The sequence below is a fragment of the Oncorhynchus clarkii genome, chromosome 4, assembly GCF_045791955.1.
Source record: "Oncorhynchus clarkii lewisi isolate Uvic-CL-2024 chromosome 4, UVic_Ocla_1.0, whole genome shotgun sequence".
Classification (NCBI taxonomy): Eukaryota; Metazoa; Chordata; class Actinopteri; order Salmoniformes; family Salmonidae; genus Oncorhynchus; species Oncorhynchus clarkii.
The window spans coordinates 71,786,629-71,806,278 of NC_092150.1; the positions used below are offsets into that span (position 1 = coordinate 71,786,629).

Here is a 19,650-nt window from a genome sequence, read left to right on the forward strand (position 1 = left end):
AAAAATGGGCATATTTTCTTTATGCTGATTTTAGAATATTCACATGAAAATCTGTCGCCAATTGGATGGAAACCTAACTGATGAGATGGATTCCCAGTATTAGATGGCTAATACTCCACATAGCATGTCTTTGGATATACATAAATAAATCCCCAGCTTGCGTCTGGGGGGACATTGATTTAGCTTCTTCCTGCACTGTGACAGGGTTAAACCCTAAATCCTACAACAATAATCTGCAGTCTGGAGTGTAGACACCGAGATTGGATGTCTCTGCCATGCCATGCTGGGATGGGTGTGTGTGTGTGCGTGCGTGTAAATCTTATATGTCCATAGACTGTATTTAGATTTGATTTTAGTTCCTATCCTCAGTGCTCTTTTATCACATTTGCCATTTATCTCCCTATCTCATATCTGTCACAATGGGAGCATGATTTAATATCTGCTGTTGCCTACAGTATATGATGTTTGGTCTCTCTCTGTCAGATAGCTGTTATATTGGTCAGACTGGTCGTGTCCAAATAATCTATACTTGCGTCCTAAATAGTAGGCCGTTTGGGTATGCAAAAACATTATGTTTAATAGTATGTGATGCCCTGTCTTTGTCATATTGTTGAAGCAGTGTCCCTCCATCTACTGTCAACCACTATCTTTACATAGTCTAAGGACCCCATTCTGATATGAAGTGCTGTGTATGTATAAACTGCCTACTAGACCTAATCTCTAGACCTGTCTTAGATTTAGAAACATTAATTATATGTACAGTACTGCTCAGTCTCTGACCCTCTCTCAAGTGGAGCTTTCCCACCCCGTACTGTCCCTCCTCCATACCACAGTCCCAGTGTAACATGATAACCTTTAATGCTCAGACTCATCTCCTCTGTAATATACCCTCTGATATGGATGATATGATGAATGCCCAGGCCCTCTCTCTCTATGATATACCCTACCCCCGCCCCTCTCTCTCTCTCTCTCTCTCTCTCTCTCTCTCACTCTCTACTCTCTGCTGGGTGTAATCCCCGGTGCTGTCTGTGTATAGGTGATAGATCTGTCCTCTCAGCCCGCCGTAGAGCAGCCAGGGTTATCTCACTGTTAGAGTCTTTATCACTTGGCTCACACTCGATGAGGCATCCCCCTGTCACTCACCCATACTATATATCTCCTCTAACTGCATCCAATCTCTGTCTACCACTCTTTTGCTCCCTCTCTCTCTCTCCTTTTTTCTCACGCTCACTCAAGTCTGCGTACAGGGGATCACCGGTTAGTACCAACTTATTTGATGTTTTCATGAAAGTTTTTATGAATGATATTACACTTGGGTACTGTGTTCATAGTCCGTATCCGTATTTCCATATATTGTACCACTGCTAGATTGAGTGAATTTGTGCATATTTGTTCCAAACAGTATGTATTAGAACGGATATGATTTCTGATAAGTGATATCCTACCGTATAATGCTAGATATTGTATGTTGTGACACAGATCAAGCTAGTCAACATCAACTCGACTGACATCGTTGATGGAAGACCATCTATCGTACTGGGGTTGATTTGGACAATAATCCTCTATTTCCAGGTATAGTGCCTCTGTGGTGGGTGGGTGTCATCCCACTACAAATAATGCAGCACTATTGCACAATTACACAATAAAGGCAATGGTGTTTCATTTTGTGAGTCAGCCATACTCTGTCTTCTTGCTGTGCTTTCTCTATAGCAACAATTCTCTCTCTCTCTATCGCTCTCTCTCCCGTCGTGCAGATAGAGGAGTTGACCAGTAACCTGCCAGCGCTCCAGGCCCTCTCTAGCAGCACCTCCTCAGTGGACAGCTCCGACACCACCAGCCCGCCTGTCAAGAGGAGGCCCCTCCCCCCGCTGCAGGGTGGGGCCAGGAAGGCCCTACTCAGATGGGTCCAGCAGACCGCCACCAAGTACGGGGAAACTACAGCCACTGCACCTACTGCAATATAACATGATGATACTTATGATATTATTAACTACAGTAACACTTCTATTACCAGTACTAATCGTGGTTGTGGTGATAGCTACTGATAATGATATTACGATAGCTAATAATAAGTGATGGTGTTATTGATGTAATGCTGTATTTGTCTGTCTCTTCAGGCATCTGGGGATGGACGTGAAAGACTTTGGGTCGAGCTGGCGTACAGGTGTGGCATTCTTCGCAGTGATCCTCTCTCTTCGACCCCACCTGGTCGACATGGAGCGTGTGCGGAGGAGAGCCAATCGAGAGAACCTGCAGGAAGCCTTCTCATTGGCCGAGACTGAGCTGGGCATTCCGCAGCTACTGGACCCAGAAGGTAAACCACAGCCAGAGAGGTCATTTCCTGTTTGGCAAATTAATGTGGGTCGTTCCACGAAATTAGTGCCTTTTGGGTGCCTTTAAAATGTTATATAGAAATTGTGCACAAACATTGAAAAAGCATGTTATATTAAATTGAGTGCCCTTTAATATAGAACACATGGAAAATGCAATAAATCTGTTTTTTTAATTGAATAAAGACTTAATTCAGCATTTTGACATGTCCGTCTATGCATCCTCTGTGACTTCTGGGAAGATACTAGCCCACTTAATCCTAACATTTATCCAAGTTCACCATCATTGTAAAGTTATTTTGTTGCTTTGACAAAGCCATTTCTCTAGATTACTATTTATTTCATGTGATTAGTGATTCATTTTAAGGGAAAGAAAACGTTCCCTCATTTTAAGGTCAACCCTGTTACGTGAACTGAACTGTCATTTTAATACAGTGAAACTATATATATATATTTTTACATTGAACATCTAATAGTCAAATCATAGTGTAAAAGCAGGTGAGCTGGATCTTCTCTTCTGGGCCATGTTCTGGTGTTTTGTGATGGACATCTGAGAGGGTTGAACATAACACGTCAACCCCGTTACCCATATAGACAGGCTGCAAATGTTTTAACAATAAAACAGTTTTTGGTGAAGCTTGCATTCAATTGTCCTCCCTGTTTCACACAACCAGCTTCCATTCCCCCTGTTACAGGGGGATTTATGGATGACTTAAGATGAAGTCATCAACCCTGTTACGGTCAAAGCTGTTACGGTCAAAGCTGTTTCTTTATTTGGTACCTACTAGATACTTACTATAGTCATTTTTTAAATGTAACCTCTTGAGATGGGAAAAAATGTTTTTTATTAAGTTCAACATGTGCTTTTTATGACAGAATGTTCAAATTAGGTGAAATGAAAACTTCTGGTTAGAAAACTTCAACTTTTCTAGATCTTTACAAACCTGAAGCTGATATTTCAGCCACGCTCCATGTCAATACAAAGATGAACTATGCTTTCACTAGTGTACATTCCTGCCTGTGTATCAGATAAATCCCTCTAGAGTGAATCCTCTCAACAGCATCTGTGCTCCCTCACGCCTGCCCCTCAGAATGAGCCCTGACAAATCCAGTTTGACATCACCATAATTAAGGGCCATTAGGGCTGGAGAGGAGTCAGTGCCAGAGAGAGCATCCAGCAGCTCACCAACATACCATATAAACCTGATATGACAGTTTGATGCAAGGTGGCAGGCCTTCCCCTCTGCCTGAGGTTTCTGTCAGCGATAGAGGCTTTCTTCTGCTTGATTACAAAGATGGCTAAAGATGGCTAATCTCGTAGTCTGTTGTTGATATAGTTGGAGTTAAATAGTGATGTATGGTTAGCTTTTTCCAGATTAGATGTCATTGAGAATGCTTTGTTAATACTAATATCTGGTTGTTCATAACAGCTGGTATTCAGTACAGTTCTGTGTGTTGTGGGGACTAGACTGACCCCTATCTGTTCTTCTTTCTCCCCAGATGTGGATGTTGACAAACCGGATGAGAAGTCCATCATGACGTACGTGGCCCAGTTTCTGAAGCACCACCCCAACCCAGGTCACCAGCAGAACAGTGACTCGGACTCCCAGCCAGAGGAAGAGGTAGCAAGCCCTGTCCCTCTCCCCACCGCTCCCTCTCTCTCCATCTTCACAGCCATGTCTCTTCCTATTGTTTCTTTCTCTCCGTTATTTACATTATTTGCCACTATTGTCCTCTATTCAAGTGTTATCTCAGACCTGCAGGTAGACTTGCGGTGTGTGCTGTGTCTGTAAATCCTTACCACTACCACTGACACTAACTACCCAACCTTTCCTTATTGTCACCTCTCACATTCCCTTACTCCTTAGTGATGTGATGTAATGTATTCTTGTCTGTTGTTGATCAATCACTTATTTTTTGGACATCTCTCCCTTCTTTTTTTCTCGTTCTCTCTCTCCACTGTGGTGTTGTCTGTGTGGTCACTGCATCCCTGTGGTTGTTGTGCCTGCCTCTGTTCCACAGCATGGTCTTGCTCCTCGAGATATTGAGGAGATGTTGGAGGTAGGTTCAGTCTGTAGAAGTATTAGTATCCTCATTCCGGTCCACTGTGCAGGTTCTCCATCAAACGTTCCAAAAGAACATTCTTAGAATGTTTGTAATTCCCCGCTGGAACACATACTGCTTCTAGCCCGGTTGCCAGCCTGTTTTTGCTTCAGCCAACTCTGTCAGTGTTTTGCATGACAACAACAAAGGAGGCAGCTACAGCAGAGACAGACTGACACCCAGGTTACATTGTTTCTACATACTTTAAACATTCACCATTCCATTTTATTGTTGTAATCACCAGCTCTACTATTGTATTCTGGTGGAATTCGCAGTGTTTTATGTGGTAAGGGAATTCATTTTTTCTTTCCACATCTCATTTTACCTGAGGTGATAGTCCTGTATTATATGATGTGATATTACCATTATATTAGCATTAGTGCTAACAGCTATGTTGTATTAGCATGACAATGGCCGCAGCTGGCTAGGGCTCGGCAGGGAGCCCTTTTATTGGCGGATAGTTTGATGGAAAGCCTTGGGTTTTGAATGGATAGTGGTTGGGTTTTGTAAGGTTACAGTTTTAGCTTCGAGTGGCTTTGTCATTAAGTCTCTCTAACTATGCCTCTTTTGCGTCAGTGTAGGATTTTGATATGTCCTTGCCTTGATTATAGCCACTGGTTAGTACTCTCTACCGCACTGACAAAGGTGTGTAACACTTTGTGTTGTATATTTACATTCAGTAAAACATTTGTTTTATGAAATAAAGAAAGAAGATATGGTGATGGTGATGGCAGTGGTGATTTCAGGGACAATACACTAACTAGGCTGTAACAGTGAATGTTAGCCAGCTAGTAATATGATTTCCCCCCCCCCTGTAGAGTGTTTAGGGGGCTGCCATTCAGAGAAGAGAATATGTTCCCTTAGCAGGGTCTGTAATGTGAATAAAGAATAAAGCCTTACAATGGGATGGCTGAGCAGAATAGACTGATCAGAATAGAATGGACTGAAACTGAATAGGGAGTGTTAAAATAGAATGGACTGAAACTGAATAGGGAGTGTTAAAATTGAATGGACTGAAACTGAATAGGGAGTGTTAAAATTGAATGGACTGAAACTGAATAGGGAGTGTTAAAATAGAATGGACTGAAACTGAATAGGTGGTGTTAAAATAGAATGGACTGAAACTGAATAGGTGGTGTTAAAATAGAATGGACTGAAACTGAATAGGGAGTGTTAAAATTGAATGGACTGAAACTGAATAGGGAGTGTTAAAATTGAATGGACTGTTGAACTAACTAACTTGTCATCATACAGTATCTTCGGAAAGTATTCACACCCCTTGACTTTTTCCACACTTTGTTGTGTTACAGCCTGAATTTAAATTGGATTAAATTGAGATTTTGTGTCACTGGCCTACACACGATACCCCATAATGTCAACATTTTTCAAAATTAATAAAACATGAAAAGCTGAAATGTTTTGAGTCAATAAGTATTCAACCCCTTTGTTATAGCAAACCTAAATAAGTTCAGGAGTAAAAATGTGCTTTACAAGTCACATAATAAGTTCCATGGACTCACTCTGTGTGCAATAATAGTCACCTGTAATGTCCCTCAGTCGAGCAGTGAATTTCAAACACAGATTCAACCACAAAGACCAGGGAGACCATGACATGCAAAGAAGGGCACTTATTCAAGCAGACATTCAGACATTCAATACACCCAGTCACTACGAGGATACACACTCTTAGAAAACGGATTCCAAAAAGGGTTATTCGGCTGTCCCCATAAGAGAACCCTTTTTGTTTCCAGGTAGAACCCTTTTTGTTTCCATGTAGAACCCTTTTTGTTTCCAGGTAGAACCCTTTTTGTTTCCAGGTAGAACCCTTTTTGTTTCCAGGTAGCACTCTTTTTGTTTCCAGGTAGAACCCTTTTTGTTTCCAGGTAGAACCCTTTTTGTTTCCAGGTAGAACCCTTTTTGTTTCCAGGTAGAACCCTTTTTGTTTCCAGGTAGAACCCTTTTTGTTTCCAGGTAGCACTCTTTTTGTTTCCAGGTAGAACCCTTTTTGTTTCCAGGTAGAACTCTTTTTGTTTCCAGGTAGAGCTCTTTTTGTTTCCAGGTAGAACCCTTTTTGTTTCCAGGTAGAACTCTTTTTGTTTCCAGGTAGAACCCATTTTGTTTCCAGGTAGCACTCTTTTTGTTTCCAGGTAGAACCCTTTTTGTTTCCAGGTAGAACCCATTTTGTTTCCAGGTAGAGCTCTTTTTGTTTCCAGGTAGAACCCTTTTTGTTTCCAGGTAGAACCCTTTTTGTTTCCAGGTAGAACCCATTTTGTTTCCAGGTAGAACCCTTTTTGTTTCCAGGTAGAACCCCATTTTTTTCCAGGTAGCACTCTTTTTGTTTCCAGGTAGAACCCATTTTGTTTCCAGGTAGAACCCTTTTTGTTTCCAGGTAGAACCCATTTTGTTTCCAGGTAGAACCCTTTTTGTTTCCAGGTAGAACCCCATTTGTTTCCAGGTAGAACTCTTTTTGTTTCCAGGTAGAACCCATTTTGTTTCCAGGTAGAACCCTTTTTGTTTCCAGGTAGAACCCCATTTGTTTCCAGGTATAACTCTTTTTGGTTCCATGTAGATCCATCTGTGTAAAATGTTTTACATGGAAGTGAAAAGGGTTCTACCTGGAAAAAGGTTATTCAAAGGGTTCTCCTATGGAAAAAGTCAAAGAACTATGTTCGGTTCTAGATAGCACCTTTTTTTCTAAGAGTGCAGGGTTCTTTCCAAACTCAGTTGCCAGAGAGGAAGGAAACCTCTCAGGGATTTCACCATGAGGCCAATGGTGACTTTAAAACAGTTACAGAGTTTAATGGCTATGATAGGAGAAAAGTGAGGATGGATCAACAACATTGTAGTTACCCACAATACTAACCTAAATGACAGAGTGAAAAGAAGGAAGCCTGTACAGAATATATATTCCAAAACATGCATCCTGTTTGCAAAAAATGTAGCAAAGAAGGGACATTTATGTCCTGAATGCAATGCGTTATATTTGAGGCAAATCTAACAAAACACATTACTGAGAACGATGGTGGTGGCTGCATCATGTTATGGGCATGGTTGTCATCGGCAATGACTGGGGAGTTTCTTTTTGATAATAAATGGAATAGAGCTAAGCAAAATCCTAGAGGAAAACCTGGTTCAGTCTGCTTTCCAACAGACACTGGGAGACAAATTCACCTTTCAGCAGGACAATAACCTGGCTAAATATACACTGGAGTCAGTCTGCTTTCCAACAGACACTTACCAAGACGATATTGAATGGTCCTGAGTGGCCTAGTTCCACTTTTGACTTAAATTGGCTTCAAAATCTATGGCAATACTTGAAAATGGCTGTCTAGCAATGATCAACAACCAACTTGACAAGAGCTTGAATAATGTGCAAATATTTTACAGTCCAGGTGGCCAAAGCTCTTAGAGACTTACCCAGAAATCCTCCCAGCTGTAATCACTACCAAAGGGGATTCTAACTCATGGGTGTATATCATTTTTAATACATTTGCAAAAATGTCTAAAAACAGGTTTTCGCTTTGTCATTATGGGGTATTGTTTGTATATTTTTGAATTCAGGCTGTAACACAACACAATTTGGAGTAAGTCAAGGGGTATGAATACTTTCTGAAGGCGCTGTAAGTATTCATAACGAATCCAGTGAAATATTAGTAGTGGTGTTTAAAGTGAATTGGCTGAATTAACAGTGTGTTTTTGGCAGCTGTGAGTCTGGAGAATTTGCCCTGCTGGGCAACATATTTGATTACCTCCCACATGTTTCCTCTCTGCCCTCTCTTCTCCCCATCCCTCTTATTCCTTCACTCCCCTCTTCCCTTGTTATCCTTCTACCTACCATCTCTCCCTCTGTCCCTGCATTGCATTCTCACTTCCTCTCTTCTATCACTCGTTCTTTCCTTTCCATGTATTCCCCTTCCTCCCTCCTTATATCTATCCCACATTCCCTGCTTCGTTTTTTACTTTCATTGTTCCCTTCCTCTCTCCTCCCTCCTCTCCCCGGCCACCCAGAGAGAGCAGCGCAAGGGCCTGAGGGAGCTGAAGACCTGGCTGGATCAGCTGGAGCTAGACACAGCACGTACTCAGGAGACCAAGGGCAACCTCAGCCAGCAGTATCAGGTGATCTAGAACACACACACACACACACACACACACACACACACACACACACACACACACACACACACACACACACACACACACACACACACACACACACACACACACACACACACACACACACACACACACACACACACACCGGGCACAGACACTTCCATTATCAGGCTAATCAGTGGTATTCCACTGCAGGGATCAGACTGCTGCTGCCGTATTTCTACCCTATCTGGCTTATACAGTACCAAAGCCCCAGGATACATTACATATTCAACACAGTGTGGGATTTCCTTATTTCCTCTTTCTATTGTGCACGTTTTTGACAGATTCCATGAATGTATGATCTGTGAAAGAGGGAAAAGTGTATGTGTTCCATGCAGTATATTTTACAGTATATTTTATAGTATATTTTATAGTATGTGTACTGTATGTGTTCCAGTCAGTATATTTTACAGTAAGTTTTACAGTATATTTTACAGTACGTGTACTGTATGTGCTCCAGGCAGTATATTTTACAGTACTTGTATTGTATGTGTGTTTGGGATATAACTAGGACCCAAAGGTTTTCCTTGTCAGGCCACATGATCAGGAAATAACCATTCCATCTGTGGACACCCCACCCACCCTCTCTCTCTCTCTCTCTCTCTCTCTCTCTCTCTCTCTCTCTCTCTCTCTCTCTCTCTCTCTCTCTCTCTCTCTCTCTCTCTCTCTCTCTCTCTCTCTCTCTCCATCAGTCCTTTAAGAGTGTACGTGTTCAATTGGAGATGAATAGGAAGCAGGTGGAGGCTGCGGTCCAGTCCACGCAGAAGGATGGGATGTTGACCGTGGACCAGGCTCTGGTTAAACAGGCCTGGGACAGAGTGTCCAACAGGGTAAGTGTCTGGGACGGGACCTCTGTTACTGTTGTGGAGTAGAGTAGAGTAGAGTAGAGTAGGGTGTATGCTGGTACAACCTAGCTCTCAAGGACACAAGCAAACATTAAGAGGGGCCTAATCAAATACCTGACCAAGTACTCAGTCAAATCTCCAGTCAACCAAACAGTGAGCTGCGTCATTTGAAGGCTTTTTAGCCGAAACATTGAAATAAATCCACAACAAGGAGAGATAAGTGTGGGACTATTTTTTTTCATTTGTACTGCAAAAGTTCCCACCAGCATTCAGACAGGCAGTCAGAGACAAGGTAACTTGACAATAGCCCATTGACTGACATTGTAACCTCCTCCCTACAGCTCCTAGGGTGGCACCTGCAGCTGGACAGGGCTCTGCCCGCCCCCCTGGGTGTGGTGGGGGAGTGGCTGCACCAGGCTGAGGGGGCACTCCGACAGGAGGTCACTATTCAACAGACATCTGACGCGACATCTAACACTGTCCACATGACCCTGGAGCAACACAAGGTGGGCAATGTGAGCAAGGTGACAATGCGAGTCCATTTAACGTTACACACATCCTTATTAGGTCAGTTGTTATGTACTATGTAATGGCTGTACCGTAACACAGGGTGTAATGACTGTACTATTCTCTGCTTGTGTGTGTCTGTCTACAGGACATGCTCAAAGGTCTTGAAGGTCACCAGCAGGTCTTCCAGAGGATCCATAAAGACAGAAGTGTCAACGGAGTCCCTGTCCCCCAAGAGCAGCTGCAGGACATGGCAGAGAGGTGGGTCTTATCGTGGCAACCAAATGGCCCAGGTTTCCCTGAACAACCATTTAACACCCAAACCACTCATCTCCCATCCCAACCCCATGATTTATTTACAGAACATTGACCAGATTACCAGCACTAACATAGCTGGTTTAAGCTTGTCCTTGTACATTCTATGCTCACATGTTGACCAGTCAGTATTTTCTCTTTTAGAATGAACTTTGTATCGACTTCGTCAAACATTCATCTGGCCAAGATGGAGTTCTGGGAGAATAAACACCACATGCAGGCGTTCCTGATGCTGGCAGAGTCCAAGCTCAAATCCTGGATCATCAAATATGGCCGACGAGAGTCAGTGGAGTTAATGTTACAGAACTATGTTGTAAGTCCAACAATATACAGTATTGCTCTACTTTTAAATGTCACCACTATTTCATCTTACTTTCCCACATTAGTTTCATGTAAATGATTTTTGAATGAATCGGTATAATGTTATCTAGGTTAGAGAAAAAACATGCCCTGAATGTTATCCTAATCACCCACTTATTTAGTTTCTCCTCTCTCATTCAGTCATTTGTTGAAGGACAGCAGTTCTTTGAGCAGTACGAGACATTGTTCCAGACTCTGAAACAGTCTTCTGAGCTCTATGTCAAGGCTGATGGCACAGGTGAGTTTTTACAAGATCAAGCTTCATTTGACAAATTTTACCTCATTATCTGATCCTTCTACCTTTTCCTATCTACACCACCTACCTGACAAGCTACTTTCTTTGTCTTTTCCCTTTTGATTTAGGCAGTATTTATTGCCAATTTTAGACCACTTAATCTTATCGGGACCCTGGGGCCTAAATCTCCATATCTAGCCCACCACCATTTCCAGTACTGAATATTTTACCGATATATCACCTCTGATCAATTTCCCAAGAATGGCTCAATAGCCAATCACCCACTATCGTCCAGCATCTTCTATCCTCTCTGTCTTTTATAGTGGTTTGTCCTCTCCAGGCTAAAGTCTAAATGAGGTTTCTCCACTCTCAGCTCTCAGTGGGGAATTCGACCCCATTAGCCGAGCTGCTCTACTTTTGCTGTCTCTGGGCACTAACATGCTACGGTAGCTAGCTTGTTGATTTCATTCAGTTCCAGCCCTGCAGGCTTTATATTAGGGTATGCAGGGGAGAAGAACTGAGGTGTATCTGACAATCTGAAACGTGATTGGTCGACCTCCGAAAAATGAGGCTCCCCATGAGTGAGTCCAGCCCCAGCTGGTGGTGGGTTTGCTGTGATTTGATTGGTCAGGTTCAGGCTCATCTCCTGGTTATTTCTGAAGGATAGCCCTCGAATGATTGCAGAACGGGTACAGTATGTTTTCTGCCATTTGGAATGATTGCAGAACGGGTACAGTATGCTTTCTGCCATTTGGAATGATTGCAGAACGGGTACAGTATGCTTTCTGCCATTTGGAATGATTGCAGAACGGGTACAGTATGTTTTCTGCCATTTGGAATGATTGCAGAATGGGTACAGTATGCTTTCTGCCATTTGGAATGATTGCAGAACGGGTACAGTATGCTTTCTGCCATTTGGAATGATTGCAGAACGGGTACAGTATGTTTTCTGCCATTTGGAATGATTGCAGAACGGGTACGGTATGTTTTCTGCCATTTGGAATGATTGCACTAGCTTGATGTGCAGATGTAATTGGGTTTCCTCTTTGGACTCATTTGTCAGTTCTAAAGAACACACCAGCATTCTGTAGTCTTGATGTGCATATGAATGTACTGTGTGGATTCCTTTTTCCTCTGATTATTGATATTCTATATTTATAACCACTGTTTTCATTCAAATAGGTTTGCCAAGAGACCTTGTTTGATCTCTCTCACTACCCTGTGTGTATGCGTGCGTGTGTGTGCGTGTGTGTGCATGTCTGTGTATTTATCCCATGTCTCTATGTCTCCTCCTCTCCCAGTGGATGAAGGCGAGGCAGGGGTTAGGAGGTTCATGCGGGAGGTGTTGACCCAGTGGAGGAGTCTGTCTGTGGAGGTGCGCAGTGTAAGGAGCATGCTGGATGAGGTGCTCTCTAACTGGGAGAGGTACAGCTGCACTGTGGCCTCTCTACAGGCCTGGCTTGAGGATGCAGAGGGAGCACTCAGCCAGCCTGAAAACATAAAACGGGTATGTCTTACTGTAGACCCCCTCACTTGATCCCCATTCACCTGCTTATAAACATTGTAGATTGATCTAGGCCTAGCATGTCACCAATGAAACAACCACACCTTAACTTCTGCTTTTCTGAAAATGGACCTGAGAAAACGGGTGAAAGCTCTTTTTTGGGGGGGGGGTCTTTGACCTTAACATCTTCTGATATATCCATTTCTGACACCCTAATTTCAAAAATATTTATTCGATTTCAACATCCAAATCATCTTCCAACCAACCGTCAAGATTCCCTCCAACTTCCCCATGTCACTGAGGACGTCCCAGCTGTCAGGTCACCATGGATACCCCAGCTGCCAGAATACTGTATAACCCTAATAACCAAACCACTGGGGACAAGACAGATAATTACCCCAACCACTCAATGAATACCCAATGTCATTAATGTCATTACTCTCTCTGTCCTTCAATCTTTTTACATTCCTCCTCCCATCTCTCTCTCTCTCTCCCTCTCTCTCTCTCTCTCTCTCTCTCTCTCTCTCTCCCTCTCCCTCTCCCTCTCTCTCTCTCTCTCTCTCTCTCTCTCTCTCTCTCTCTCTCTCTCTCTCTCTCTCTCTCTCTCCCCCTCTCTCTCTCTCTCTCTCTCTCTCTCTCTCTCTCTCTCCCTCTCCCTCTCTCTCTCTCTCTCTCTCTCTCTCTCTCTCTCTCTCCCTCTCTCTCTCTCTCTCCTCTCTCTCAGGAGTTCTTCCGCAACCTTTCTCAGTGGATGGATCAGCACTCTGTGATGAACGACGCAGGGAACTTCTTGATTGAGACATGTGACGAGACTGTGTCACGTGACCTGAAACAGCAGCTTCTCCTGCTCAACGGAAGGTGGAGGGACCTGTTCGTCAAAGTCAAACAGGTAACGGAGCTATCATGGAGACAAACTGATCACACTATTAGACCTGTTGAACATAAGCTATGGGACACACAGGTAGGTAGTGGCACATTAAGACCCATCAGAGATGCAGATAAATGAGCATACCTGCCCTATGGCCATTGATGCAGGTAACTGAACACACTTGACAAAGACACACTGGTTACAGCCACAGCAGCGCACATTAAGTCTCAAACCAACACACTGTGCCCCCTGTCTCTGCAGTACGCCCGTGAAGACGAGCTGGACAAGTGTAGGAGGGACCACATGAGGGCCATCTCTGCCCTGAGGGAGCTGCTGGACGGTGCAGAGGTGAAGCTCAACGCCCCTGTACAGGTCTCCTTCCTCAACATCAGGTCTTTCCTACAGGATGTGGAGGTAGGTCATGAGTAGGCTATGTAATATGCACATACAAACTGCACTGTCATATTGTCTAAGCAGTTTTTATGAAGTAGCATGCAAACCTATATTTTATTCTGTGTTCAGAATGCTGTTTGCTTCTGTAAACATACTGTGCTAGATAGCCTTCCAGCTTTCTCTATAAGCCACAGAGTAGATCCAGTCAATATTCCACAAACATTGCTTCACCTCTGATTGAATCTAGCCCTTGTAAACACACGACTAAGATGAGATTTCTCCTTCTTTACTTTCACATCTCCCACTCAGAACACCAAGAAAAAGGTTGTTGCCATGGAGACTCAGTACAAGTTGGCTGCCTGCAGTGCCCAGCTCTTGTCCAAGGATGCCCCGCAGGAGGAGGGCGCCAAGGCCATGGCTACTATGACAACGGTCAAAGGTCAACTCAGTAAGGTTGGTATCACCAGAGGGTAAAAATGACATTTTATTCATCCTTTCCTGCCTCAAATCTTCCATTTGCCAGTGTCAGCTACTGCAATGTACTGGGGTGACTTCTCCAAAAGCTTCTTATTCTAATCTTGATACTCTTTTGTTCATCACCTACAAACAATGGACTAAAATGATCTTAATGCCGTATTTCCATAGAGGATTTACTCAAGTGTTTTACCCAAACGGCTCAGACTTTTCTGTACAATGCTACAAAAGTTTATTTCCTTATACTGGATCTCTCTAGGAATGAATTACCTCCCTCTCTCTGATCCCTCTGCTGCATTCTAATTATGGACACTATTGATTCTCATGGAGCCTTGTTCCCCCTGTCTCTGTCCCAAGGTGAGGGAGAGGTGCCCTTCTCTGGTGAGGGAGTGCCATGGACTGCTCCCCCTGCTGGAGGAAATGGAGAAGCACATCACAGGCTTCTACCAGGCTCTGGAGAGGGCCATCCGGATCACTGCAGCAGGCAGAGACCCAAAGCCACAGGCCCAGGTCCAGGGACAACACAAACACAAGTGGCAGGTGAGCTAGGGGACTAGGGTGTGTGTGTGTGTATGTGTGTATGTGTCTTTGTGTGTGTGTCCTTTCCTGTGTGTGTATGGTTGTGTATAAATAAAAGTGAGTCTGTATATCCCACTCTGGGTGAGTTTATATATCTAGTGTACTCCCTCTGCTCCCCCAGGACCTCCTGAGCCAGCAGCAGAGCTGTAAGATGTGTTTATCTGTGATTGAGAGGAACCTCCACTCCCTGCAGAGGACGCTCTCCTCCAGCAAGGCCCTGAGGAACTTCGACCAGACCCTCCTGCAGAAGAGAGTGGCCGAGATTCAGACCTCTGCACAAGTTAGCATTACTGTACTCAGGTGTCATATAGGAACTACACATAGGAACTACATTACCCATGACATTGCGTAATGTTGGCTGTGCCTAACAATATTTGTGCCATGTTTGTGCTGCTGCCATGGTGTGCTGCTGCCATGTTGTGTTGTCATGTTGTATGGCTGCCATGTTGTGTTGTCATGTTGTGTTGCTGCCAAGTTGTGTGGTCATGTTGTATGGCTGCCATGTTGTGTTGTCATGTTGTGTTAATGCCATGTTGTGTTATTGTCATGTTGTGTTGCTGCTATGTTGTTTTGCTGCCATGCTGTGTTATTGTCATGTTGTGTCGTTGTTATGTTGTGTTGCTACTATGTTGTGTTGTCATGTTGTGTTGCTGCCATGTTGTGTTGTCATGTTGTATGGCTGCCATGTTGTGTGGTCATGTTGTGTTGCTACTATGTTGTGTTGTCATGTTGTGTTGCTGTCATGTTGTGTTGTCATGTTGTGTTGCTGTCATGTTGTGTTGTCATGTTGTGTTGCTGTCATGTTGTGTTGTCATGTTGTATGGCTGCCATGTTGTGTGGTCATGTTGTGTTGCTACTATGTTGTGTTGTCATGTTGTGTTGCTGTCATGTTGTGTTGTCATGTTGTTTTGCTGCCATGTTGTGTTATTGTCATGTTGTGTCGTTGTTATGTTGTGTTGCTACTATGTTGTGTTGTCATGTTGTGTTGCTGCCATGTTGTGTTGTCATGTTGTATGGCTGCCATGTTGTTGTCATGTTGTGTTGCTACTATGTTGTGTTGTCATGTTTGTTGCTGTCATGTTGTGTTGTCATGTTGTTTTGCTGCCATGTTGTGTTGTGTTGCTGCCATGTTGTGTTGTTGTTATGTTGTGTTGCTGTCATGTTGTGTTGCTGTCATGTTGTGTTGTCATGTTGTGTTGCTGTCATGTTGTGTTGTCATGTTGTGTTGTGTTGCTGCCATGTTGTGTTGCTGCCATGTTGTGTTGTTGTTATGTTGTGTTGCTGTCATGTTGTGTTGTTGTTATGTTGTGTTGCTGCCATGTTGTTTTGTTGTTATGTTGTGTTGCTGTCATGTTGTGTTATTGTCATGTTATGTTGCTACTATGTTGTGTTGTTGTTATGTTGTGTTGCTGCCATGTTGTGTTGTTGTTATGTTGTGTTGCTGTCATGTTGTGTTGTGTTGCTGCCATGTTGTGTTGTTGTTATGTTGTGTTGTCATGTTGTGTTGCTGCCATGTTGTGTTGTCATGTTGTATGGCTGCCATGTTGTGTGGTCATGTTGTGTTGCTACTATGTTGTGTTGTCATGTTGTGTTGCTGTCATGTTGTGTTGTGTTGCTGCCATGTTGTGTTGCTGCCATGTTGTGTTGTTGTTATGTTGTGTTGCTGTCATGTTGTGTTGTTGTTATGTTGTGTTGCTGCCATGTTGTGTTGCTGTCATGTTGTGTTATTGTCATGTTATGTTGCTACTATGTTGTGTTGTCATGTTGTGTTGCTGCCATGTTGTGTTGTCATGTTGTGTTGCTGTCATGTTGTGTTAATGTCATGTTGTGTTGCTGCCGTGTTGTGTTGCTGTCATGTTGTGTTATTGTCATGTTATGTTGCTACTATGTTGTGTTGTCATGTTGTGTTGCTGCCATGTTGTGTTGTCATGTTATGTTGCTACTATATTGTGTTGTCATGTTGTGTTGTTGTTATGTTGTGTTGCTGTCATTTTGTGTTGCAACCATGTTGTGTTGTTGTCTTAGGTCTCTCTCTCTCTATGTAATTGTTTTGGTGTCTCTTTTGTCATGGTGTGTGTTTTGTCCTACTTTAATTTTTTTATCCCAGCACCAGTCCCTACAGGAGGCCTCTTGCCAGGCCACCATTGTAATTAAGTATTTGTTCTTAATTGATTAAAAGTTGGGTTTTTTTAATTAAAAAAAACATCAGAGCAGAGATTAGCATTTCCAGACCAGGAAAATTGGGGTACAAGATTGTTTCGCACAAGATTTCCGACTCGGGTGCTCACATTAACAATTTTGAAAACTGAAAATATTGACTTGATCAAAGATGATTGTCAGTTAGAGGTCACATACAACTACAGTAACTACATTACCCACGCAGCATCACTACATCTTTACCACCCTTTGTGCTCTTCCCTCCAAGGGTCTGTTGAAGGAGGTGGGGGAGTGGAGGAGGCAGGAGGAGGCCAACAGCACCATGCGGAGGAGGTTTGAGGAGTCTCGTCAGGAGCTGGAGAGAGTGCTGAAGGTGGCAACCACCTGCCTGGGAGAGGGGGGAAACGCAGAGGAGCTGCTGAGAAAACAAAGCGTAAGACTAGAAGAAAAACACCAGTCAATCAACAGTCAACCTTACTCAGTTTAGATGAGTGGGAGGAATCCCTTTTAGAGATTCATTTGAGACTATTTGAGACTATCGAGACTATTTGAAATGATTGAGAAAATACATTAATAAAATGAAATCATTTTTTGCTCCCCCTCTGACTTTTTCTGTTAATTCCGTTCAGGAGTTCTTTGGGCAGCTAGACCAGCGGGTCCTGAGTGTGTTCTTAAAGGCCTGTGACGATCTGACAGACATCCTGCCTGAGGAGGAGCAGCAGGCGCTGCAGGACACTGTCAGGACGCTGCACAAACAGTGGAAGGTCAGACAGCAAAGTTTGATCACTTTCATACATACAATAGTAGTAATGGCAGTCTTCATGAAAGGCGTAAAGTGCTACATGATATTACATGGGGTTACAATAGCAGCCATCTTGTAGAGCATCTTCCTGGACTGATGTTCCTTTATCCTTGTGTAAGTCCTTGTCTCTCTGTATGCTCTGAAAAACAATGTCCATTTAGTCTCTCTGTGTCCCTGTGCTTCTGCAGGACATCCAGATGGAGGCGCCGTTTCACCTGCAGCGTCTGAAGGTGGAGGCAGAGCGAGGCCGGGCAGGGGCCGTCCTACAGGAGTGCAGGGCGGAGCTGGCCAGAGAGATCCAAGCACTGACCACCACAGGCAGCGAGACAGTCATCAGAGAACACAGGGTGAGAGAAGGAGGGAGAGAGAGTGAGGGAGGTATTGAAGGAAGGCGGGAGAGAGGGGCAGGAATGAGTTCACCCTAACTAACCACACCATTATGTGTCTATCCTTAGGCCTTCTTCAGGGAGAAAGCACCTCTCTGTGTGTGTGAGAAGAGCATAGGCAACATGGAGGAGCTCTGTCAGACACTCCCTGACAACGACTCGGCTAGACAAACCCTGGACTCCACCAGGAGGGCCCTGGCAGACGTCAAAGGTCAGATAGAGGCCACCCACCTGAAGCTGCAGCAGCACTCCCAGTGGAGGGAGTGGAATGACAGGTGAGAGGGGACAGAGATAGACGTTTCTCTGAGAAATCTGTAACGAGGGTTTCTCCAATCTCAAAAATATATTTGTAATTATGCTGATGTGAAGTACCTTACTTGTAAAGAAATAATGTGATAATGTAGGGAAACAAATCCCCCTTGATCCAGGTTCTCAGAGCTCTCTGATTGGCTGTTGTCTCAGAGAAGCCAGGTGAGGCTCCTGAGAGAGAGAGCCAGAGATCGCTCCCACCAGGAACAGGTGGATACTACTGTCCAGGTGAGCAAGATGTGCTATATCCCAGAATTAACACAAAGGTTATAGTTAAGAATGCAATGAATTCCATTTCCCCATTGATACAGAACCTCTCCATCTTTACTACAACCTCTTCCCATACCTCTCAATCTCTCCCACTCTATCCCCTTTTCATATCTCCGTGTCTACCCATTCCTCTCTCCTTCTACCCTTCACCCTTCATCCCATACCTCTCCCTCTCTACTCCTCAATCTCCCCTCCCTTTCTACCCCAAATTCTGTCATCCTCCAACCCCCCCTCCCATAGGAGCTCCAGAGGGCAGCCGAGGGGCAGGAGGAGAGCCTGTCCTGGCTGAATAGTCGTCTGGCTGTACTGACAGAGGTCAGTCCTGAGGTGGAGGCTATTAGACAGAGGGCTGCCCTGGCCAAACTCTCCTCTGACCTCACCGCCCTCCTCTCCTCTCTCTTGGAGGTAAACCATCTTATGTTTTTTTTATGGCGATACAATTGTCCACTTGTCATGAAGGTCAGAATTGAGAGACTGATCTTTGTAACTTCCTTGCCTATCCAAAAAGTGAACTGGTGATCTCTGCTCTATTATAATGTTATTATGCTGGTCTAGTCTGTGTTATATACCAGTATACAGTATGTTTTAAGGACCTGCCTCTCTCTCCTCCTCTCTCTGCTCTCTTCGACTCAGTGGGGTCAGGAGGGGTCTGTGAGGGTCCACAGTGAGGAGCTAAGGGAGGATGTGCGTTGTGCTCTGGAGGAGGTTCTCAGGGCTCGGAGGGAGGCTCAGGAGCAGACCAGCAGGATCCTGGAGGCAGAGAACCCAGAGGAGGCCAGGCAGCTGCTCCTCATACACCAGGTAGGGGCTGAGGGAGAGGTGTGCTGAGGGAGGGGTGGGCTGAGGGAGGGGCTGGCTGTGGGAGGGGTGGTAATAAAATAAAAAAATTAAAACACATTCCTACTGTGTAACTATAATGTCTCATAAAGCCATTATGTGTGTGTGTGTTTGAGATCGACTACATTGCATTGCAGTCGGACTGCACAATCAGAATCACTGATATACAAATCACCTTGCATCCCAACACTTACTTAGAAGATTAGCGATTCTGTGCTTCT

The 19,650-nt window shown here is 44.0% G+C and overlaps 1 protein-coding gene across 1 annotated transcript in view; it reads left to right on the forward strand.

Moving 5' to 3' along the window:
* LOC139407237 (spectrin repeat containing, nuclear envelope 1a) overlaps positions 1 to 19,650 on the forward strand; it is a 168,531-nt gene that overhangs the window by 18,378 nt on the left and 130,503 nt on the right. Inside the window, exons 5-29 of the mRNA XM_071150836.1 lie at positions 1,237 to 1,257; positions 1,480 to 1,572; positions 1,755 to 1,924; positions 2,118 to 2,314; positions 3,831 to 3,952; positions 4,353 to 4,391; positions 8,442 to 8,549; positions 9,281 to 9,418; positions 9,775 to 9,939; positions 10,089 to 10,201; positions 10,400 to 10,568; positions 10,757 to 10,853; positions 12,152 to 12,357; positions 13,079 to 13,243; positions 13,484 to 13,636; positions 13,925 to 14,068; positions 14,447 to 14,629; positions 14,790 to 14,948; positions 17,094 to 17,258; positions 17,455 to 17,589; positions 17,816 to 17,974; positions 18,083 to 18,288; positions 18,442 to 18,550; positions 18,833 to 18,997; positions 19,226 to 19,393. Of these exons, the coding sequence (XP_071006937.1) occupies positions 1,237 to 1,257; positions 1,480 to 1,572; positions 1,755 to 1,924; positions 2,118 to 2,314; positions 3,831 to 3,952; positions 4,353 to 4,391; positions 8,442 to 8,549; positions 9,281 to 9,418; positions 9,775 to 9,939; positions 10,089 to 10,201; positions 10,400 to 10,568; positions 10,757 to 10,853; positions 12,152 to 12,357; positions 13,079 to 13,243; positions 13,484 to 13,636; positions 13,925 to 14,068; positions 14,447 to 14,629; positions 14,790 to 14,948; positions 17,094 to 17,258; positions 17,455 to 17,589; positions 17,816 to 17,974; positions 18,083 to 18,288; positions 18,442 to 18,550; positions 18,833 to 18,997; positions 19,226 to 19,393 (3,549 nt within the window). The remainder of the gene's footprint in view (positions 1 to 1,236; positions 1,258 to 1,479; positions 1,573 to 1,754; positions 1,925 to 2,117; positions 2,315 to 3,830; positions 3,953 to 4,352; positions 4,392 to 8,441; positions 8,550 to 9,280; positions 9,419 to 9,774; positions 9,940 to 10,088; positions 10,202 to 10,399; positions 10,569 to 10,756; positions 10,854 to 12,151; positions 12,358 to 13,078; positions 13,244 to 13,483; positions 13,637 to 13,924; positions 14,069 to 14,446; positions 14,630 to 14,789; positions 14,949 to 17,093; positions 17,259 to 17,454; positions 17,590 to 17,815; positions 17,975 to 18,082; positions 18,289 to 18,441; positions 18,551 to 18,832; positions 18,998 to 19,225; positions 19,394 to 19,650) is intronic.